The 24,714-nt window shown below is 42.0% G+C and overlaps 1 protein-coding gene across 2 annotated transcripts; it reads right to left on the reverse strand.

Moving 5' to 3' along the window:
* Positions 1-1,425: 1,425 nt before the first annotated feature.
* LOC139390121 (glutamine--fructose-6-phosphate aminotransferase [isomerizing] 1) lies at positions 1,426-24,295 on the reverse strand. Of its 2 annotated transcripts, XR_011629468.1 has the most exons (20): positions 24,225-24,271; positions 20,472-20,579; positions 20,026-20,133; positions 19,695-19,820; positions 19,029-19,087; positions 18,772-18,906; positions 18,611-18,672; positions 18,415-18,494; positions 18,217-18,331; positions 17,857-18,020; positions 16,589-16,684; positions 16,343-16,440; positions 16,036-16,156; positions 15,534-15,691; positions 10,775-10,889; positions 5,204-5,331; positions 4,501-4,668; positions 3,838-3,999; positions 3,619-3,719; positions 3,550-3,586 (listed from the first exon to the last, which is right to left on the reverse strand). XR_011629468.1 is itself a non-coding variant. In XM_071137286.1 (19 exons), exons 1-19 carry the CDS (start codon positions 24,229-24,231, stop codon positions 3,675-3,677), a joined length of 2,055 nt encoding a protein of 684 aa, XP_070993387.1. In that variant the 5' UTR covers positions 24,232-24,295; the 3' UTR covers positions 1,426-3,674. The 2 variants fall into 2 exon arrangements, 1 of the variants encoding a protein (XP_070993387.1); XM_071137286.1 differs by having other exon boundaries at positions 1,426-3,719; positions 24,225-24,295.
* Between the last annotated feature and the right edge of the window lie 419 nt (positions 24,296-24,714).

The raw sequence follows: 24,714 nt of genomic DNA on the forward strand, positions 1-24,714 counted from the left end.
TAAAATCAGTTTAGGAGTAAACATTTGCTTAACAAGTCATAAGTTGCATGGACTATAAGTGTTTAACAATTTTTTTATGACTACCTAATCTCTGTACCACACACACATACAATTATGGTCCCCCAGTCGAGCAGTGAATTTCAAACACTGATTCAACCACAAAGACCTGGGAGGTTTTCCAATGCCTCACAAAGAAGGGCACCTGTTGGTAGATGGGTAAACAAATAAAATAAAAGCAGATACTGAATATCCCTTTGAGTTATTAATAACACTTTGGATGGTGTATCAATAGACCCAGTCACTACAAAGATAAAGGAGTGTTTCCTACCTCAGTTGCCAGAGAGGAAGGACACCGCTCAGTCTTTTCAGCGTGAGGCATTGCAATGATAAAACACTTGACTTTATATCAGTTATGACTGATGGTAGAAAAAGGAGGATGGATCAACAACATTGTAGTTATTCCACAAAACTAGCCCAATTGATAGACTGAAAAGAAGAACGCCTACACATAAAACATGCATCCTGTTTGCAACAAGGCACTAGAGTAATACTGCAACATATTTAGCAAAGCAATTCACTTTTTGTCCTGAATACAGAGTACCACTCATTATTTTCAAGCATAGTGGTGGCTGCATCAGGTTATGGGTATTTGTTAAGGACTGGGGAGTTTTTCAGGATAAAAAAAGAAGTGGAATGGAGCTAAGTACTACCGGTCAAATCCTAGAGGAAAACCTGGTTGTCTGCTTTTCACCAGACACTGGGAGATTAATTCACCTTTCAGCAGGAAAATAACCTAAAAACACAAGGCCAAATCTACACTGGAGTTGCTTACCAAGAAGAGAGTGAATGTTCCCGAGTGGCCAAGTTACAGTTTGACTTAAATCTACTTGAAAATCTGACAAGAGCTGAAAATGGTTGTCTAGCAATGATCAAAAACATTTCACAGCGCTTAAAGAATTGGAAAATGTACAATCTGGGTATGGAAAACTCACAGCTGTAATCGCTGCCAAAGGTGCTTCTACAACATAATGACGTGGTGTGAATACTTATGGAAATGAGATTTCTGTATTTCATTTTTAATTTGTCATTATGGAGTAGTGTGTGTGTGTGTGTGTATGTATAGTTGGGTGAGAAATACATCTATGTAATCCATTTCGTAATTCAGGCTGAAACACAAAATGTGGAAAAAGTCAAGGGGTTTGAATACTTTCTGACGGCACTATATAAATTATACATTTGTATAACATAAAGGTCTTTGAAAATTACAATTAAGTGCTTGAAAAAGTCCCTGAAAAGTCCTGAATTCGACATGCCAATATCTGTATGAACCTTGCTTAATAGATGTATAGTCCTAGTTCCATGTTGTATAGGAGTGGAGTCAATGTGCATATATTCACTTTTATTCCTTTAAGTACACATGTGGAACTGCATGAAAAGCCTTCTTATTTCAAACCATTTAGAAATGTTGATCCCAATGTCACACGTTGGCCCTGTTACTTATAGAAAGACCCTAAAGCGGTTCCCTTGTCCATACTTCAAGTCTAAAAACCTGTCAAACACCTGCAATTTTACATGGGTTACTAAATCACTTCTAATAGTACCATGTCCAGTTTAAAACTGGGTCTTTGCTAGGGTCCTTAGTCAAAGTGGGCGCATACAGTACACTGGCTCAGTAAATGCAATACAATTAAGAAGAAACAGATGCAAAGGCTGAATAGAGACCTCTTTTCAGGTGATTTGCCTAAAAACTCAAATTTTAAGGCTTGATTGCAACAGCAAGACAAAGATCTTAAACTGAAAAGTGAAGAAAAAAAAAAACCTAGAATGGCCCATTATTTAGAAGGTATTTTTTCTTCTCTGTGATTTTACATGATTTGCTTCAACCTTGGTTTATAAAAAGACTCATTTATTAGACATTTGGGAGAGCACACAGCTGACATGTTGAGTTGCATCTACAATAGCAGCTACATATTTTAACAAGCTTGCTGTATTGCCCTGTAGGCCTCTTCTGGACAGACCACTTACAGTACACACAAACCCCTACAAACATAATCTCTAAAACCATACCTTTGGTTACTCAAAGCAAATTTAACATAGAAAATGTTTTTTGGTTTTTGACTGCATAAGCGATTGTAAAATAGTGAGCTTTTTTGGGTCACATTCAGATCAAAAAGAAGCTTTCTACCAAGTAAACAAAATGAGAAACGTACAAATTAATAGAAAGGAAAAAATAATAAAAAAATGGTCCCAATATTGCAATTAAAATTGGTATGGTGGCAGGGCATGGGGTAGGCAAAATGTTGGTGCAAATAGCACTCTGAGCAGCAACTTCATTTCACTGGGTACTTTTTCTTCTATTTAGAGTTATATTGTAGACCAGAGACCCAAATTGAGCCGCCTCAGCAACAAGGCAGAAAATAGGTCAACAAGACCAGTGAAATGGAAGACTTTTATATTGCTACACTTCCACCAAGTCACAATGACAGTAACATAGGCTTAGAGAGATAAGTGATAATGAAATTATTTCACTAGTCTTCATTGTAGATGTCTAACATTGTACGGTGCCATCTTTCAAATGATTGGGTAAATGATTCAAATCATGTCACTCAGACACAGTAGCTGTTAGAATTTTAAAAGCATGATTATTATGCCAGGACAGTCAATCATTCAGATGCTCAACATGGTTTAGGCGAGAGTTTGTTAACTCTCCTATAGGAGGTCTGCCAAACCACAAGGAGTGCATCACTGCAAGTTGCTTTTGTAACCTAGCCAATGACTAAAAAAGTTACACAATAGTATACACAAGCAAGCATGTTACAAGTTTCTTATTGTACTATAAAACATTCAAAAACTTTTACAAGTTACAAGTCAAAAATCATTTGTCATTATGGCATTCCGAGGAAAACAACGGGGGAGTTCTCATACTCTGGCACAGGTCAGTAGGCTAAAGCATGACTTAACAGACTTTCTTCCTGGAAGCACTTCAGATTTAGAGTCGGGACTACAATATGACTCGGAATGATTTAAGACTTCACTCAACATACACAAAAGTAACAGAAACATTTCAAATGACGGTTATAGATGTTCTAGCTGCCAAAGAAAACTGATCTCAATAGACAAAACCATTGTACCAATGAAACACCAAAAGAACCAGAAACTTCAGTAAGACTTTCCTATAGACTCTTGACTTCAGCCAACAAACAGCTGAATTAACTGAAAAAACAGCTGCAAGTAGTCAACATTGAAAAGATGTGCACATTTCAGTTATGAGCACTGTTGGGCATCATCCAAAATAGATATTTTTTCCATCTTTCCTTTAGTTGGATCATTAACTGCATGCACTCCAGTAACCGATGTGAGCTCCTAAATGCCAACATTACTGCCAACCCTTACCTTACCACACTTGACAAAAAAACAATACAATTCATAAGAATGCCTTCAAATGTGTTTTGAGAGAAGTGACAGAGATACAGAATGCTTAGAGTACAAGAGTAACAATTGGATAAAAATATGACAAGACATATAAAACAGGAAAGTGTGCTCTCTCTGCTCCTCTTGGTATCCATGTGACAGCTGTTCCTGCGTAGTGTGTGTGTGTGTGTGTGTGTGTGTGTGTGTGTGTGTGTGTGTGTATGTGAGGTGAAATGGGTTTATGGGGCTTCAAATGGCATGTTTCACTCTACCGTCACAGATTTGGCCAGGTTCCTTGGGAAATCCACCTGTATTGGGAGAAGAGTTAGACATTTCTAAATTTGCCAAGTTATAACCCTAAGAAATAAACCACCCGTTATGAAGGTCTACAGCAAGAACCCAAGTCAGTGACCGTGCAGTACTCACGTCAAAGCCCCTGAGCACAGCCAGGTGGAAGGAGAGCAGCTGCAGGGGGATGACACTCAGGACGCCCTGCAGACAGTCCACACAGTGCGGCACTTTGATGGTGCGGCTCGAGCTCTTGGCAGTCTCATAGTCATCTTTGTCACAGATCACGATGGGTCGGCCCTGTAAACCAAACAAATGGCATGTTTCCAGGACAACGCCGTGTGTCATTTCCTTTTACCTGGAGTTCAGTTTGGAAATGTGAACGTGATAGTTTGGTCCTTCACCTGAAGAATACCTGCTTTCACTTTCTTTTCATGTCGCAAACCCAAAGCTCAGTTCCACATCTGTGGTAGATTAGTGAGAGTGGTGATGTCATGGTGAAATAACTCCTCCCACTATTGTGGTGAATGGAATAGTGAGGTCCTTTTGATATTACTGTTATAACATATCTAATGTGTAAAGTATGTGTGCATAAAGCACTTAATATCTATGTCGTCTTTGAGTCATCTTTATTTTACACTGGAAGGTAAGTGGTCACTACAACAGGTGGTAAAATCTACCATTTTAACAACCAGATAACATAATTGGCAATGGTTTACTGTGGTTCCAACCTTCAAACAGTTGGGGGGTGGAAAACTAAATCGTGTGTTTCGAGATATTGCACGTGTTGGCAATTCTTACCGAGCGGGCCACCACCTGCTGCAGTGCATTCTGACACTTGGTGTAGGTGTGGTCTCGCATGATGATCATGATGACGGGCATGAGTTTGTCGACCAGGGCCAGAGGGCCGTGCTTCAGCTCCCCAGCCAGGATGCCCTCGGAGTGCATGTACGTGATCTCCTTGATTTTCTGGAGAGGAGAGAGGCACAAACACCTCAGTCAGATAGGAAGCCACCCACTGCAACTCCTATACACACCAAAGACACTCAACCCAAGTATCTTAAATTCTAAAGGGATCAGTAGACTGGCCTGGGAACACTAGGACAGACTGAGGAGTACAGCACACTGAGCAAACAATTTCCCTTCACATTGGTGTGCCTCTTTTTGAGATACTGGAGGATTGCCAATACATAGTACTTTAAGAATCCATAAATAATGCGGAGTGTTGTTGCAATTATGCAAGAGAGACGTTTCTAGAGCAGTCTAATTAGTTGCTGTGATCCAAAACACTTTAGCAGACATTCCTGCAGGCTAGGCTCCACTAGGGCTTACGTGAGGCTGGGGCAGAATATTTTCTACACAGCTGTGCAGAGGCTTATTGTGGGCTATTAGAAAGTGATGATAATCTCATTTAGGAGTTGAGAATGGAGTTTCCAGTAGAATTCATGTCTGAAGACACATTATGATAGCTTTATGAATGGGAGATAGAGGTAGGTGTGCTGACCAGTGCTCCCTCCAAGCAGGTGGCGTAGTGGTAGCCTCGGCCCATGATGAGAACACTCTTCTGCTGGTACAGCTCTGCGGCCAGTCTCTGGATCTCATCATCCAGACTCAGCACTTCCTTGATCAGGTCTGACACACAGAGAGCGGACAGGAGCAGGCATATACACACACACACACACACACACACAGTGAGAGAAGGGACAAGAGAAGGCATACACACAGATAGACAAATACAAACAGACAAAAAGGAGGTACATCATATTAGCTGATAATATTCCAATACATCTGGGAGAAACAAAAAAGTAATGATCTGTTGAATGTCTTCAAACACGTCAGAAAATATATTATCACACCAACCCCCTGGATGAGACAGGATGGGTGTTAGGACTGTAAACTAAGGCACAGTCCAGCAAGCCACTGTTAACAGGTCCTGGAGGCTGTGGTCAATGAGGGCTTGGGTCAGGGGAGAGGGAAAGAGCAGTGTGGCATTCCGAACCAAATTAGCTTACCATAAGGGAAACACGATCCCATCATAGGCTTTGGGTCCAGAGGAGTGTGCCAGGGCAAACAGCCAGGACTGACCCAGCTGCTAAAACCTTCCCCCTCTCCCCTGTACTCTCCCTCTCCCTGAGGAAGCCTCTACAGCCCAGCCCTTGCATTAGCTCTCTGATATCAAAGAATATTGCTCATACAAAAACAGTAAAGTTGGAGCGACGTGGCTGCCAGATAACGAAGACAGACCCAGGAGGCCTACGAACATGAATGTCCTTTCCCCATTTCTCTCTGGCTGCCTGACTCCGACCATTACAGTGGTTCTCAACTAAAAGCTTTGCGATTATGCTGCGGGACTTAGAGGTAATTTGTGGTTTATTACAGTATCCTGCATCACTACTTCATTGCTCCAGACCAGAGCAGGGGGGAGTTAGAGCACTGATTATACTTTTGGGTCCCAAAGCACTAGTGTATCTCTAACTGACAATGAATGGGCGACATAAGCCACACCGAAACTGATAATCGTGCACGACTTCAAAATTTTATTTCAAATGAACTGAATGAATGAAGGTGCTGATTGAATTTAGAACAATAGTGTAATAATTGCTATTCCTCTGTCCTGCAGCACACACCTGGAAAAAAATATATATATTTTGTTACTACTCATCTGTATTACTTAATAAAACTGTTGTTAGACTAAGGTTTTTATTCTAAGAGAAACTTAGACTACAATTAGGGTGTGGAAATGTTAGGATCATTTTGCTCTTATAGTACTGTAGCCTACTCCCAACCGGTCACGTTGTACAGCGGCTGAGTGGAGCAGCGGTCTAAGACAATGCATCAGAGTGCAAACTGCGTTGCTATAGATGCTGGTTCAATACTCATGCCGGCTGCGCCTGGGAGACCCATGACGTGATGGTAGGATTTTGATTTCTCTCCTTCGAAAAACAGAAACAAACTGGTTTTATTTACAAATTTAAAAAAAATGTCTCACCATGTTCAAGAATGGCCTGTCTCCTCGCTCACTTTACATTTGAAAACAAAATCTCCAAAATCTCATTATTTAAAAAAAAAAAAAATCTATTATTATTAAAGAATTTAGAATGATATAAAAAGTCCCTTAGATATTCTTACATACATTATCAACCCTGTTTTTCACAAGCGCAGCAGGCTGAGAATTCTGCAAACAATATTTCTTGCAGGACAATAAATAAATATTGGTCATTGCTCCAGTGGCGCACAATGTGATTGCCTTGCAGTTCTCCAGCTTTACCCTGAGATAGCGGTAGGCGGACGAGGTTCAAGGCACGAGGGCAGGAGGCACGGGCCGCAGAGCAGAGCACAGAAGACAGACCTAGCCCATGGTGAACGAAGGGTGGACCCCCGAACCACTGGGTAGCACAGAGCAACACTTTAAGGGGCATTGCATTAATAACAGCACTGACTAGGGAAACGTTTTAGCTGTTCTTAGTGCCTGTCTGCACATTCAAACTAAAACAATGTAACTAATAAATTGCATGAAAAAAAGCCCCTTAGAAGTGAATTCAGAGGGCAGATATTATTAAATATTACAATAAAGAATGTAAACAAGATGCTGTGTTTTTATTTACAGTAGTGAAGGACAGTGTACTTTGTAGGTGTAGCCCTATCAGCAGGACAATAGACTCTTCATAGCCCGGCTACTGTAGGTGTGAACATCCCCCAGACTAAATTAACATTGTTTTCATCAAGCCAGCTTCTTTCTATGGTGCCAACTGTTCCAGGGTTAGGATTTTCAAGATGAGCCAGAGCTGAGAGGATCACCAAAACTAAAGGTATTTTGATTTCAGTGCATTTTCTTTCTTTCTTTCTCAGATGAGCAGAATGGTACTGCCCTGAGCCCCCATCGTTTACAGTGGCCTATGATAGAAACGGTAGATTAATTAAATGTCATTCAAAACACACAAATGCTGTGTACACAAGAATCTAGCAAAACTAACCGCTTTCTTGGCAACCATGCGTGTGTGTGTGTGTGTGTGTGTATGTGTGTGTGTGTATATATATATATATATATATATATAATATATATATATATATATATATATATATATATATATATATATATATATATATATATATATATACATACATACACACAGCGTAATAAAATCAATAAATAAAGGTTAAATAAAAAATAATTGTGAGCTAAAACTGTGAATGTGTTTTTGCAGAGCTTACAACCATGTCGACAACCATCCGTGGAGATCAGTGGACAAAGGGCTGGACAACAGGCCGCACCAAAAAAACGCATGGTTGCCAAGAAAGCGGTTAGTTTTGCTAGATTCTTGTGTACACAGCATTTGTGTGTTTTGAATAACATTTAATTAATCTACCGTTTCTATCATAGGCCACTGTAAACGATGGGGGCTCAGGGCAGTACCATTCTGCTCATCTGATGAAGGTGCACATGGATCAGAGCACAGCAAGGGCCGTCCGGACCGTTACGCTGTTCTGATATTCCAAGGATGTGTAGACACAGAATACCAACTGGGATGGATCCTGAGGCAAATGTGGCTTACCAGTGAATCTCCAGGTGTTCATCATTAATACAGTGTCTCAGAAGTTTCTGTCTATGACTATTGCAATGCGAAAAAGCATTAAAGACAGAGTTAATGAGTACTTGAGGTCACCGAGAAAGTCTGGACATGGTCTGCTCTCCCTTATGTAAAGAATTAGGCACTTTACCATGTTTACTTGTCAGACTGCACAGTAGCCTAATAAACAAATGCAGATGGCTTCCATCTTCAAAATAATTAAAATGTTTTATTATCCAAATGTTTAAAGTGCGTGTGGGCGACCTTATGCAACCGCAAAATGTCAGATGAATAAGTACTGTACAGTATATGCTTTATCAGCATCTTTATGCTTTCGTTAATAAAATGGTAATAATACTCTTTCAAAACAGAGATGTCTATTTCCTTACGGATCCATAACAAATTACTATGGGAATAAATATCACCGAATGACAGAAATATTGGAACAAAGTAGGCTAATGAAGGTAAACAAATAGTTGCTTACTGGAAAATACTCTTTCAAACACACAGTCATGTTGTACAGCGCCATTTTGGCTATTAGCAGGACAATAGACTTGCCTAGTATGAGGGTGGGGGGAGAATTCTATCGTCAAATGAATTTCTTAGTTAGCTGTATCACAACCGGCCGTGATTGGTTGCAATTTCAGTTTAATCCACCAGAAAAGACAGAACAAATAATACGTAAAATATTGTGGTTAAACTCAAATATCCTAATTGATAAAAAAACAAACATTTATCACATCCGACCGGGATTGGGAGTCCCATAGGGCAGCGCACAATTGGCCCAGTGTTTCTCTCCCTCTAAAAACAGAAATAAATGTTTTGGCCTTCACAAATCTTATTTTTCCCTTTATTCAGATTACAAATCGCTCACTTTTTAAAATAGATTTTTTAAATATATATAATCTAAAAAATATATACAAAATATAAAAGTTATTCATAATTAAGTTGATGGCACAATCATATAGCCTTGGCACCTACATAAAGCTCAGTGACTCACTCATTCATGGCTTTGGATCAAAATAAATAAGTACCAACATTTATTCTGATAGTATTTAATAAAGAAATGTTTTGGTTATCCTGACCTGAACACCATATACAGTATTATATTACTCCATTATGCGCTATTAGCAGGACAATCAATAACCTTTACCAACACCTCTCTGTATTTTGATACTTTGTGCAAGGCAATTGATCAGCATTAAAAACTTTGTGGATGGGGCCTCCCGGGTGGCGCAGCAGTCTAAGACACTGCATCGAAGTGCAAACCGCGTTGCTACAGATGCTGGTCCGATATTCGTGCCAGCCGCCACCTGGAGATACATGAGGCGGCTTTTGGTTTCTCTAGGAATAATTCTAAATAACACATTTTCTTTATTTACAAATTTGTGCGAATATCTCACCCCATGTTCAAGAACGGCTTTTATCCCCCCCTCACTCACTCTAGGTTAAATGAAAACAAAATAATCTCCAAAATATTGTACATTTTTAAATAAAGCAATTATTATATTATTAATTAATTTAGAATTATACAAAAGCCACTTAGATATTCTCACAGATCCTAATGAAAAATGCCCCTTAGATATTAATTTAGAATCCTCCAATCCTCTAAATGTAAATATTGGCGGAGTCACGTCATTGAAACATCTTTTTATTTTATTTAGATGTACTGTAAGCCTACTGTAGGCAAAATGAGTCTCACTAGTGTTGAGTAATGTGCTGAAGTGGTGAAGGTTTAATTTATTTAAAAAGCATATTGAAGTTAGAAGCAATAGGATTTGAAGCAATAACCATTTCAGCATCGTTTCTCGCTGCTCTGATACAAGCATGGGGACTGGTCTTGATAAATCAATGAGATTTTTATTTTCACTGAATTGCCATTTGGGTGTTGGTTACACTACAATTAGGGTGTGGAAATGTTATGACCCTTAGATATTAATTTTGAATATGCCAATCCTCTTATGTTCTTAGAACTGTAGCCTACTCCCGACCATCACGTTGTATGGCGCCATATTTTCCGTTACATCCTAACTAAACCCTAAGGGTTTAGTTTTTCTTGGAATAGAAACACCATAATGTTAATCAAATTAATTAAGCAACATTTCTTAAAATCAATCCCATATAGTATGTTCTTACAAAAAAAAGGTTTTAAATTCTCTAGTAATGCCAATATTGAAGACTATCAAATGTTTCTCAAAGATAGTGCTGGTTTGACCACCAGAGGGTAACGTTTATTAATGGTAAAAATGACTGACAATTAAATAGAATGTTGCAGCAGCCCGCAAGGTGTGCTGCAGTATGACAACTTTTAAAAGGAGGAACCACTGTACCCGACTCCGACCATTAACCCCGACCATTACCTACTGCTGTCTATATTACAGTAGGTCAGTACAACAAGTGTGTCAAAGAATCTGCACATCCCTGTGAGCGTCACACCGACATTAGCGTTTATGGTCATGAACAGTACAATGCAATGTCTTGGAAGATGTGCATGTGGTCTGGCCTACCTGGCAGAACTCTCAGTCCCTGGATAATCTCACGTCGCCGTGGCTGCATGGAGATCCTGTCATCACACATCAACAGCGCAAACATGATCAGAGCCACAAACTGACTGGTGTAGGCCTGCAAAACAACAGAATACACACAGACATAATGCATTTAATGCTCCGGAAGAAATCAGACAGTACAGAAAGCTTGAGGTCCCAGGTGTCGCCCAGCTGCTGTTCCCTCTCAGAAATGTGATTCTCACCTATCTAGGGCTGCTGGATTTAAACAGAAGGCATCCTTACAGTCGTCGCTCTCTATCCTGGGCCAGATTTGACAGAACCCTGAGCTCAGCAACACGCCTGGGTTGCCAAATCCCCCCCGTTGTTTGCTTTGCAGTACAGTTATTGGAGCTGTAGCGTCTTATCCGCTTGCTCTGGTTGCCAGGGCTGGTCTCCAGCTCCACAATAATGTGGACCTGATGAAATGTGGATGGAGAGCTGGGCTGGACACCGATATGCCCTTTACTGCAGTACAGGACAGTGGAGAGCTAGCTAGCATTATGAGCACACAATCTGGCAACGCTACCGATGAACACATCCCCTGACAATAAGACACCAGAAAAACAAACAGCACGTAAACAGCTGGCCTTAACTAGAACTGAAGAGAGTAAAACCATGATGCGCTTCATGTTTATGCTTCTGAAAAATGGCACTACCACTCACAAACCCCCACATCTCAGCCCAAGCCTGCAGTCATCATCCTTCCCACTCTTGGAGGGAGGGAGCGAGGATGATATTAGAAGACTCGCTGAACCCGTTTGGGAGATTTAAATCAATGTTCTTCAAGAGGAGCCAAGTCATTTGACGGGACCACTGGACACAGGAGTGCCAGCATCTAAAGCCAAGGCCCAAGGGCATGGTTGTAAAACATTCACACAGCTATTTTCATTGACAGCAGTGCAACCACAGGGCCTCACAACTCTGACAATCCTCACCATCCACTCAGATTTGTGGCAGTGCATTTAATCCACATATTAAAGCCACAGCCACGGTCCTCTTCCATGTTAAAGCCCCCATCACTCTGTCCAGAATGTGGACAGAGAAAAGCAGCTCACGCCACATGCTAGCCTGTCACACACTGACGCAACCATGTCCCAGAGGCCTCAATCTGCTGCAGCATTCCTTCTCATGTCAGGCAATACAGCATGACAAGCAGTTACATAAAATATATTTTTTAAAGTGTACAAGCATGCTCCAAAGTGTACAAAAATGCTCCAGAAAGACCACAGTAGGCTCATTTTCTTACATTCACTCCCACAATCACCATTGTTTGGCTAAGGCGGTGAAGTGAGTGGTGAAATATATACAAGAGGTGTGGAGCGGAGCAAAACCACCCCCTTCATCCACCCGGACGTTGTTCAGCAGGCCTAGTTCTGAGGAAAGCCTCGATTCTGGGACGAATCATAAAAACAAGACGTCACCAGAAGCATCCAGTTGAATGTCCCCCAGAAAGTTCATCTGAATAATATTATTATTATTAAAAGTTACCACAGACAGAGACAGCGGGAGCGTGTATTGAGCAGTGGGTGAAATACTTCATTTCCTCTGACGTGATGAGCTATACTGTTCTGGGTTGGGTGTGTGGGCCTGGGCCAGCCAAGCAGTAAAGGATGGAGTCTTTGAGACGTGCTCTGAAGGCTCTGTACTGGAGACTTGGAACTACTGGAGGGTCCCTGAGCCAAGCCTGAGAAGGGAGGGACCCGCCTCTCTTTTTCTCTGCAGCTGGGACTGGGACTCCACTGCTGAATGGAACTCACTCCAGTCATCTACATCCCCACTCCGGCAAACTGTAGGATCACTGCTCAGAGTAGAGGAGGGGAACCATGGATTCCTACATTTTACAGTGTAAAGATGAGAATATCAGGCACTATGCATTTTGTGTAGGGCAGTGGCATATAGCGGTTTCAAATAACCTCTTCCGAAAGGATCCAGAAAGTTCTCAGGGGAAGTTCTCATTTCAAGAGAAAGAGGGGTTAACTACAGTTGAAGTCGAAAGATTACATACACCGTAGCCAAATACATTTAAACTCAAGTTTCACAATTCCTGACATTTAATCCTAGTAAAAATTCCCTGAATTAGGTCAGTTAGGATCACCACTTTATTTTAAGAATGTGAAATGTCAGAATAATAGTAGAGATAATTATGTATTTCAGCTTTTATTTCTTTCATCACATTCCCAGTGGGTCAGAAGTTGACATGCTACCAAATACTAATTGAGTGTATTGCCTTTAAATTGTTTATCTTGAGTCAAATGTTTTGGGTAGCCGTCCACAAGCTTCCCACAATAAGTTGGGTGAATTTTGGCCCATTCCTCCTGACAGAGCTGGTGTAACTGAGTCAGGTTTGTAGGCCTCCTTGCTCACACACGCCTTTTCAGTTCTGCCCACACATTATCAAGCCTCCCCCTTTTCCTCCAAACATAACGATGGTCATTATGGCCAAACAGTTCTATTTTTGTTTCATCAGACCAGAGGACATTTCTCCAAAAAGTACGATCTTTGTCCTCATGTGCAGTTGCTAACTGTAGTCTGGCATTTTTATGGCGGTTTTGGAGCAGTGGCTTCTTCTTTGCTGAGCGGCCTATCAGGTTATGTCGATATAGGACTCATTTTACTGTGGATATAGATACTTTTGTACAGGATTCCTCCAGCATCTTCACAAGGTCCTTTGCTGTTGTTCTGGGATTGATTTGCACTTTTCACATCAAAGTACGTTCATCTCCAGGAGAAAGAACGCGTCTCCTTCCTGAGCGGTATGACGGCCATGGTGTTTATACTTGCGTACTGTTGTTTGTACAGATGAACGTGGTACCTTCAGGCATTTGGAAACTGCTCCCAAGGATGAACCAGACCTTGTGGAGGTCTACAAATGTTTTTCTGAGGTCTTGGCTGATTTCTTTTGATTTTCCCATGATGTCAAGCAAAGATTCACGGAGTCTGAAGGTAGGCCTTTAAATACATCCACAGGTACACCTCCAATTGATTCAAATTATGTCGATTAGCCTATCAGAAGCTTCTAAAGCCATGACATAATTTTCTGGAATTTTCCAAGCTGTTTAAAGGCACAGTCAACTTAGTGTATGTGAACTTCTGACCCACTGGAATTGTGATACAGTGAATTATAAGTTAAATAATCTGTCTGTAAACAATTGTTGGAAAAATGACTTGTGTCATGCACAAAGTAGATGTCCTAACCGACATGCCAAAACTATAGTTTGTTAACAAGAAATGTGTGGAGTGGTTGAAAAACGAGTTTTAATGACTCCAATCTAAGTGTATGTAAACTTCCGACTTCAACTGTACATGCACTATGTATTGACATTAGTCCCCAAGTGCTTCAGGGTTTGCATTAACTACACAGAAAACCAACAGTGCAGTATATTGGCATAAACGTCCTGTTATTGCAAAAATAAGTACACTACATGACCAAATGTATGTGGACACCTGCTTGTCGAACATTACATTCCAAAATCATGGGCATTAATATGTAGTTGGTCCCTCCTTTGCTGCGATAACAGCCTCCACTCTTCTAGGAATGCTTCCACTAGATGTTGGAACATTGGTAGGGGGACTTGCTTTCATTCAGCCACAAGAGCATTAGTGAGGTCGGGCACTGATGTTGGGCAATTAGGGCTGGCGCACAGTTGGTGTTCCAATTAACTCCAAAAGTATTCGATGGGGTTGCGGTCAGGGCTCTGTGCAGGCCAGTCAAGTTCTTCCACTCCGACCTTAACAAATAATTTCTATATGCAGCTTTACACAAGGGGCCATTGTCATGCTGAAACAGGAAAGGGCCTTACCCAAACTGTTGCCACAAAGTTGGAAGCACAGAATTGTCTAGAATGTCATTGTATGCTGTAGCATTAAGATTTCCCTTCACTGGAACTAAGGGGCCTAGCCCGAACCATGAAAAACAGCACAAGACCATTATTCCTCCCCAACCAAACTTTACAGTTGGCACTATGCATTGGGGGAGGTAGCATTCTCCTGGCATCCGCCAAACTTGATTCGTCCGTCAGACTGCCATATGGTGAAATGTAATTTGTCATTCCAGAGAATGCGTTTCCACTGCTTCAGAGTCCAATGGTGGCGAGCTTTACTCCACTCCAGCTGACGCTTGGCATTGCACATGCTGATCTTAGGCTTGTGTGTGGCTGCTCGGCCATGGAAACCCATTTCATGAAGCTCCCGACGAACAGTTACTGTGCTGACGTTGCTTCCAGAGGCCGTTTGGAACTCAGTAGTGAGCTCCACTCATCTCCAAAAAACTTTGTGCAGTCTGACCACCTGAAACACAATGGAGCTGGATAGAGGATTTTCCCCACCCTGAGAGAATACTAACAGTCTACCCTGAATGGAGAGTTTCCCCAGACACTTCGACCTGGGGCAGCAGGTAGCCTAGTGGTTAGAGTGTTGGACTAGTAACCGAAAGGTTGCACAGGGATTCGATAAGGTAAAAATCTGTTGTGCTAGGCCGTCATTAAAATTAAGAATTTGTTCTTAACTGACTTGCCTAGTTAAATAAAGGTAAAATTGTAAAAAAACCTGCCTGCATTTCCCACCACAGAAGTGACATTTATTTGACCAGAGCTGAGGATGGTGAAGGGAAGGTTTCCTGTTTCAACAGCCAGAGTGTCTACAGAACAGTATGTGAACAGCGGGAAAGGCATCAGTCTGGAGAAATGCTATGCTATGAGCAGCAGTGACTGTGTCCCCTCACCTTGGTGCTGGCCACTCCTATCTCTGGCCCAGCATTGATGTGCACCCCACAGTCGGTCTCTCTGGAGATGGAGCTGCCCACTGTGTTGGTGACGCCCACCGTCAGGGCTCCTCTCTCCTTACAGTAGTGCAGGGCCATCAGGCTGTCTGCTGTCTCACCTGCACACAATGATAGCAATGCAATCAGCACTCTAAAGGCTAAATACTATAAGGAGGTTACCACTACCTGCACTATGTGTATATCTTGCTTACAATATCAAGTTCTATAGACAAGAATACTGGATATCGTCAAGCCTATACGTTCAGTATCAACACATGAAGTTACAAGCAGTAAAGAGATGAAGGAATTGCTTTGGGTGCATTGGCATAGGGCTGAGCACTTACTTGAATGAGACATCGCTTGTACGAGACAAGCCGTATTGTGTACAGACAAAGACAGACACCGTGACAATGTTCAGGTCCCTGGAGAAAGAGACACTTCCAGATTACACCGATCCTCCCACCTGATTGGCTGATGAAGAAGCAGACATCGTCACGGAACACTGGTGTGTTTCTATCCAGGAAGTCGCTGGCCAGCTCCACCATAACAGGCAGCTCAGTCAGCTCCTCCAGTACCTGGCGAGTCTAGAGGGAAAGATTAGCACTGTTCATCAGTACTGGACCACACAAGACATCCACACTGAAAAACAGGTTTCCATGTACAACTCAGAGCAATAACGTACTTTTACGTCTCTGTTTGTATAGTTGTTTTTCCTATCTTGAAGCCTTAGGCTAATATTGCTGCCTTATAAGAGGGAATCTGGTACTCACCGCCACCCCAGCATGGTAACTGGTGCCACAGGCGATTAGGATGAGCCGTCGACACCTTTGGATCTCTTTAATATGATCCTTCAGTCCACCCAGGATTACTAGACACAAACAGAAACAGCCAATCAAAATACAGTAATCAAATATCCCTTTCCTTGGTATGTATTCAGATAGAAGTTGATCATGAGGATACAACCTTGATGGGTATAATGACAGACATTGTGTATTACACTGGAACTGTCATCTCACCCGTGTTGTCATCAAAGTTGACCCTTCCTCTCATGGTGTTAACCACAGACTCTGGCTGTTCAAAGATCTCCTTCTGCATAAAGGAGCTGTAGTTACCTGAAAAGCGTTCCAAAAAAACATTGGTTCAGTCTTCAACAACATCACAAAAAAATATTTTGTAAAGGTTACTGTTGCCACATAATGACTACTAAAGTAAGCCAGTCTGGAAACCATGTTGTTTTGCTGATCTAATTCTGCCTTTTATAGCTGTTGGGAGTTAAATAACACAGGAGATAAATAACAATGATCTTGTGTCTTTAAATGCAGACTTACATCATCAGTCATGTCTTCACTAAATAAAATAAACAAGAGGCAACAGGGAAATGGCAGTTTCCTTGCACCCCCCTTTGTGACAATGAAATACGAGAATGTTTTGCAGTCTGCTTTTGCGCTGACCGTAATTTAGGTCATGCAAATTAGGTTATTTCAGCAGAGCTCCTGGAATGGAGGCTTAGGAGGAGAGAGAGGCAGGGGCTTAAATGACAGGATCTCAAAGGAATGTCTCCTGAAACTGACAGGTAGTGTATCAGCATCCTCTGCTGGAGACATGGAGAAGTGGGAGAAATCTGATTTTCAGGAGGAAAATCATCTCTTTACAGCAGAACTCTGAGAATTCAGATCATGAAAGCTTTAGTCACAGTCTACTCCACAGGAAACTGATGTTTCCAAGCAGTGAGCTCAATATAGAAGTGCTTGGTGTGATCTCTGCGATGGAGCCAGGGTGTCTGAGCCCTTACCTTTGATGCAGGCCTCTTCCCTGGGGACCAGAGTCAGCCAGGAAGCCCCATAAACACCCAGCTGTGTGTGTGTGTGTGTGTGTGTGCGCCTCAAAAGTACAACAGATCTGAAACCTGCTGCTATTTACAGCTGCACAGTAAAAACAGGCTCCTGGACTAAAATTACAGGGAAGGATACTGAAACATTAGAATATGGTGGTGTACCTGTACACATATGGCCTTAGATACTTGAAAGAGGCAGGGGAAATTGTGTGAGTGTTATGTGTTGCAATAACAAGCATTGTTTCTACATTATTACTGTAGAGTGCAGTAGAGGCCAAAGTAAATTTCACCCTTGTATACTGTACTATTTGTGACTATATTGACAATGATAATAATCAATTACAAGCATTCTAGGGCTCTTATCAATTCCTCAGTAACGCCATTGTCTTTACAGAGGGTGACCCATGACAGTGCTGTGCCCCCAGCCTCTACCCTCCACCTTCCCCTCACCCTTCATGATCTGCTGCAGCTCCATCTGCAGGGTCTGGATGGCGCGGGCAGGGTGGTCTCCGGCTGTACGCTTGATGCGGTGGATGGTGAGTCGTCCATTCGTCACCGCTGCCACGTCATCATCCTCCAGGAAGATCACCCGGTTGGTGTGCTCAATCACCGCGCTGCCATGACAACAGAGCAACAGTCAACACCAATTAGTTGTTATGCAAATGTTATGAAGTTGTTCATTCCCACTTTCCTAGGAGGAGACCTTGACCAAACAATTGTCTAGACTGATTCTGAGGGTATTCTAAAATAAACCTAACAATGTATGAGTGGGATATCACTACTATAGAGTAAAAGAGTGAGGAGTCTGACCTGGCATCAGAGGCAAAGTAGTACTCCACAGACTTCTTGTCCTCAGCGAAGAGTGTGTGGCAGGTGTCCTGCTCCATCCTGGGCAGGGTGGGGCAGCCCTTCTTGTCTTTACCGGCTGGGGACATACAATACAGTACGTTAGACAGCTGCTTACCTTCTTCCATTCTGACATTGAGAACAGTTACTTTAATAACGTACATGATCGATACAGGATAGGAATGTGATCTGTGGACAGCTTGTGGTCACTTTTCACCCCAATAAGCAGAGGACCTCCCCTCCTATTTACATAGAAACACAAACAATTACAATCATTACAGAAAATGAAAAATGCATCATGACTGGATAGTATTCCTCTACAATTCAAGGAGTAACTAGAAGTGTAGTAGCAGTGTACCGAGTGCCTACTGCCTCCCCAGGGTAATGGACACTCTTGAAGACTAGGACAAAAGCTCCCTCCTAAGAGATAAGATAGAACAGTGTTAATCACGAGACGGGTCACGAGACCTGATCTCTGGACAGTTTAAGGAGAATCTCTGTAGAGAAACAGGCTCTTACCAGCTGCTGGGTCACTCTCTCCACCAGAGTAGCAAAGCTGAGGTCTTCACTCTCACGGTTGTCATACATGTACTTCACCAGCTTGGCAATGGTCTCTGTGTCTGTCTCGGACTCAAACTCATAACCCTTGCTCTCCTGTGGAATGGTAGAATGTCAGTCATGGAAGTCTGATAACTCTTGCTGGTAGTCTTGATTAATGAAAGAAACAGACTGCTTTAGGCAAAACATTGAATATGTTGAAATGTTGCTCTGCTTACCAGGAATTTCCGCAGGTCTTTGTAGTTTGTGATAATTCCATTATGAATGACAATGAACTCTAAAGAAAAAGACGATACACACATACACTTTTTTATTAAAAACATCCCTATTTGGGCCTCCTGAGTGGCGCAGCGGTCTAAGGCACTGCATCGGAGTGCTATAGGAGTCACTACAGACCTGGGTTCGGTCCCAGGCTGTATCACAACCGGCCGTGATCGCGAGTCCTATAGGGCCGTGCGCAATTGGCCCAGCAACGTCAGGGATGGGCCCGGGGGGCCTTACTTGGCTCATCGCGCTCTAAAGACTTCTTACGGCGGGCCGGGTGCCCGCAGGCGGACCTCGTCGTCAGTTGAGCAGAGTTTCCTCCGACACATTGGTGCGGCTGGCTTCCAGGTTAAGCAGGTGGTTAAGAAGCGCGGTTTGGTGGGTCATGTTTCAGAGGACGCATGACTCGACCGTCGCCTCCCGAGCCCATTGGGGAGTTGCAGCGATGAGACAAGACCGAAATTGGGGAGAAAAGGGGGGTAAAATACAATTTCAAAATAAATAAAAAAGAAATCCCTATTTACTCTATATAGTCAGTCAATATCTAGCAGAATGTGTAGTCTACACCGAAGAGAGGCCTCCATTTTACTACAAGTTTAGGGGATGTCTGTAGTACTGACCGTTGCTCTTGTCAGACCTTTGTGGGTGGCTGTTGACAGGGCTGGGGGCACCATGGGTAGCCCAGCGAGTGTGGGCGATGCCAAGGTGGACATCAAACTCCACATCCATGTCCATGTCCTGCTGCTCTGTAGGACCAACACAAACACGGTTGAAAGGCAAGCTTCATAAATCAATTCAAATGCACCCTACATGAAGTAGGTTTGAGCCATTTTCATTGTACTGTATGCCTTCTATTCATTTCAGTCAAACCCACTTATCTGATCAGTAAACATTCTTACAAATGCTGAACACAGACATAAGCCGTCAAAGACACATAAAATGTAGTCTTACTGGTGATCTCATCGTCAAGAGCCTTCACTTTTCCGCTCTGCTTGATCAGCTGAATAGACCGGGCATTGGCCTCCCATTCCTTGCCGTTCCCGCCATCAATTCCAACACCTGGCAAGGAGAGAGAATTGTATTTCTACAGAGCACTCAAATATGCCTCTGTTGTGAGATTTTGGAAGTTATTTTACACATGCTACAGTCTGACAGCAGACAGAGCAGAAATGTAACTGTGATTAGATAGTCCTGCTCAAGACTAGGGCATACAGTGAAGCCAACGGACAATCTTTTTTTATCATTAGGAGAGAAAGAACAAAAACATGGACTCCTGTAGATAAGCAGCAGAATAACTGATGCCTGCCGACGGGCCTACAGTGACAGGGAAAGGCAGCAGATAAACATGGAGACAGACGCAGCCAGTGTGTTGACACAAGCCGCCTCTATCAGCTCACCGGCAGAGTCGTAGCCACGGTACTCCAGACGGAGCAGGCCTTTGAGGAGGATCTCCAGGATCTCCCGGCGAGTCCGTGGCACATGGTAGTTAAGATAGGCAAAAATTCCTGACGAGAAGGAAGGAACAGAGAAACAGATTTCAACTAGGGAAGACGAAAAAAACATACAGCAAAGGAATTTCACAACTGTTTTAAGGGATTAAGTGAACAAAGCCTAATACTGGTTTGCTTTTGGTTTTTCTGTGATTAAGTCAATAAAACTAAAAACAATATGCATGCTTTCTTTTCAAATAGGAGTATTGTGTAGGAGACGCTGACAGTTCCATTGACTAGCTAGCCTAGCTGATTGTAATATGCAGGCTGTTCAATGACTGTCTCATTAAAATTCACAGCAACCTTAACAACTACACCAAGAATTTCCACAGGTGAAAACTTTCAAATAGTAACGCAAGTAAAGCAGCTATGGAGTCAGGCTTCTTGTAGGGATTGCAGTTTAACAGTGACCTGAAACTATGTATACATTGACAGTAAGTCAACAAACAAGAACAGAAACCAGTCCTACTTGTTTAACCTCTTGTGGATTGGGATGGTGTTTCAGGACTGGTAGTTGGGCCTAATTGGAAACAGTTGTGTGGAACTACACAGTAGTTCACACACCCATCAGTTGCTGAGGGCACAGCCTGCCCTGGATGTTAGGCTACCAGACAGGTTTTACATGGGGAGTCACCTTGAGATGTAGGAGATTGAGTGGGAAGTGGAACAAGGCATTCTAGTATTGGGGCAATATGTTGACAGAAGGACCAGGTGCAGGGTACTACACTACTATTACACAAGAGCTGCTCTAGGTTATGCTTCTGTGAAGTTTAGAACTCATCTGAAAGGAATATGATACCAATTGAAAACAATGACATTTATTCCAAAAATGACAGGATGAAGAGAGGTTTGCCTACATATGGCCATTTGTGCCCTTTTACCTGTGCCCAGCCCCATTGCCATCAATAACCCACATACATTAACTCACAACAAGAACAATGGCAGAGGGTTTAAACTAGAGGTCGACCGATAAATTGGAATGGCCGATTAATTAGGGCCGATTTCAAGTTATCATAACAATCGGAAATCGGTATTTTTGGGCGCCGATTTTTTATATTTTTTATATACCTTTATTTAACTAGGCAAGTCAGTTAAGAGCACATTCTTATTTTCAATGACGGCCTAGGAACGGTGGGTTAACTGCCTTGTTCAGGGGCAGAATGACAGATTTTCACCTTGTCAGCTCGGGGGACCCAATCTTGCAACCTTACAGTTAACTAGTCCAGCGCAATAACGATCTGCCTCTCTCTCGTTGCACTCCACAAGGAGACTGCCTGTTACGCAAATGCAGTACGCCAAGGTAAGTTGCTAGCTAGCATTAAACGTATCTTATAAAAAACAATCATAATCACTAGTTAACTACACATGGTTGATGATATTATTAGATATTATCTAGCGTGTCCTGCGTTGCATATAATCTGACTGAGCATACAAGCATACAATTATCTGACTGAGCGGTGGTAGGCAGAAGCAGGCGCGTAAACATTCATTCAAACAGCACTTTCGTGTGTTTTGCCAGCAGCTCTTCGTTGTGCGTCAAGCATTGCGCTGTTTATGACTTCAAGCCTATCAACTCCCGAGATGAGTCTGGTGTAACCGAAGTGAAATGGCTAGCTAGTTAGCGCGCGCTAATAGCGTTTCAAACGTCACTCGCTCTGAGCCTTCTAGTAGTTGTTCCCCTTGCTGTGCATGGGTAACGCTGCTTCGATGGTGGCTGTTGTTGTTGTGTTGCTGGTTCAAGCCCAGGGAGGAGAGAGGAGAGGGACGGAAGCTATACTGTTACACTGGCAATATTAAAGTGCCTATAAGAACATCCAATAGTCAAATATTAATGAAATACAAACTGTATAGAGGGACATAGTCCTAAAATTCCTATAACTACAACCTAAAACTTCTTACCTGGGAATATTGAAGACTCATCTTAAAAGGAACCACCAGCTTTCATATGTTCTCATGTTCTGAGCAAGGAACTGAAACGTTAGCTTTCTTACATAGCACATATTGCACTTTTACTTTCTTCTCCAACACTTTGTTTTTGCATTATTTAAACCAAATTGAACACGTTTCATTATTTACTTGAGGCTAAATTGATTTTATTGATGTATTATATTAAGTTAAAATAAGTGTTCATTCAGTATTGTTGTAATTGTCACTATTACAAAAAAATCAAAAATACAAATTGTCCGATTAATCGGTATCGGCTTTTTTTGGTCCTCCAATAATCGGCATCGGTGCTGAAAAATCATAATTGGTTGACCCTTAATTTAAACAAACCAGTCAAATAAAACTAGCCTAAATTATGAACGCAAAGAGACAGTAGCTATTCTTTAGGCTAATACAACACGATGACATAAATTCCCAATAAGATGAGGATATAGAGGGGCTGTGATAAAATAAAGAGTGACTATGTACCGAGAAGTGCCATGGAAGCAGTGCAACAGAGCATCCATTGAAAGCAGCTGGGCACAGGGTGACAGAGGAAGGTAGCAGGGGGGTGAATGGGCAAGGCAAGGTGGGAGCACACAAACAAGGCTCAGCTTTGTTTAGAACGAGGATTACCTAGCATAGAGTAGAATAAATAAGGAGCCCTCATAACATCTCAGTGCATGTCAGTCATCATTATTCCTTCCTTAGGAATTAGTCTGCAGCAGTATCTATTTTGGCCATTTTTGTCCTTACTCAGATACAAGTGACACAGAGAAGACGGTGTTCCTTCTTTACTAACGGATTTAATAGTGCCAAGTGTCCCCCCCCCCCCCCCAAAAGTGAATGAATCAAATTATTTATACTGGTTGGCTATACAAAACACAACTGTGTGCTTCAGGAACCAGGTGTAGAGTCAGCATATGAGAGGTGAAGAGTGGAGAACTAATCCATCACCATTCAGACACAGACAGGTTCAAAAATAAACATAGTTTAGTTACCTATAATTTTGTATCACCCTAATGACCTCGTAACTCATTCGAATCAATGTGGGATCATCAATATAGAACTGGCATTTAGACTATCACCAGCGTTGCGCAATGCGCGCGTTCTGTCTCATCAGACAAAACCAAACAGGTTTGTAAACTGGTGAAAAGGTAGCTAATAAATCCTAGTATAGAGTCTATTAAAACGTGACGACATCATACCAAGCTGTAACATCAATGACAGGAATTATGGAGCGGTAACACAGCGTCAATCAAGTAGCTAGCAATGGATTATATGGGTGTATAGCAGCACACTGCTAATAAACATCAAAACGCTTAGCCGCCCTCAATTTGTCTGATAACATTGTGAGCTGTAAAACATTATCTATGGATCCGATAGCCAATTTACAAGCCCATTTAAAATATATTAAATCAATCATTTTATCGGTTAACTTGTTTCGTCTGGCAGGGTTTCCACTAGATAACACAGCCAAAGTCAAATTTGGATATATGGTAAAAAATGTAAGGTTAGCCATTAGCCATAAGGTGATCAGTGTGGTTAAGGTTAACGTTAGTAGCCTTCTCTTGATTTGAGATGGAAGCTGATGTGTCCACATTAGCGAGCTACAAATACTGAGACATACTTCTACAAAACCAGTTGTGTTAATCTCACAACTACTTACAATTTCCATAATCTTTGTAAATTGTTGCAAAGGTACAATCATTAAATGTATTCTTATTAAATACTCACCACACATGTCTACGCCTCGATTGCCAACTACAGCTAACTGTGACTCAGTTCCTCATCTAACGATGAAAGTCATCGCCCACCTAAAATTCTATTGAATGGGAACCAAGTTTCCCCTCAGTACGCTTCTCCTATTGGTGCAACGGCTGTCACTCTTTCTTCTTACCTGCCAACACAGACAGCCCTGACGTGGCAGCAGGATGCAGATATCCGTATGCACAAGAGGGGATGGAAAGCAAATCTGTAAACCAACCAATATTTATTCAGAGTTTATGATAACATTTATGTAGGTCTTTGTCAGTATATTCGTTTATTACTTTATATCTGCCTAATTTTAAAGATGTATTATACAGGACTCGCTCCGCTATTTCCTGGTTGCAAACATTGTAATAGTTGGCTTAATTTCAGTTTATGTGACAAAACAAGCAAGTATAGTGTAGAAAATCACTGTACCATCTAAACCGCCGTGAACTGTCTTTTCAATTACCATTTT

Source organism: Oncorhynchus clarkii, chromosome 30 (genome assembly GCF_045791955.1).
Source record: "Oncorhynchus clarkii lewisi isolate Uvic-CL-2024 chromosome 30, UVic_Ocla_1.0, whole genome shotgun sequence".
Taxonomy (NCBI): domain Eukaryota; kingdom Metazoa; phylum Chordata; class Actinopteri; order Salmoniformes; family Salmonidae; genus Oncorhynchus; species Oncorhynchus clarkii.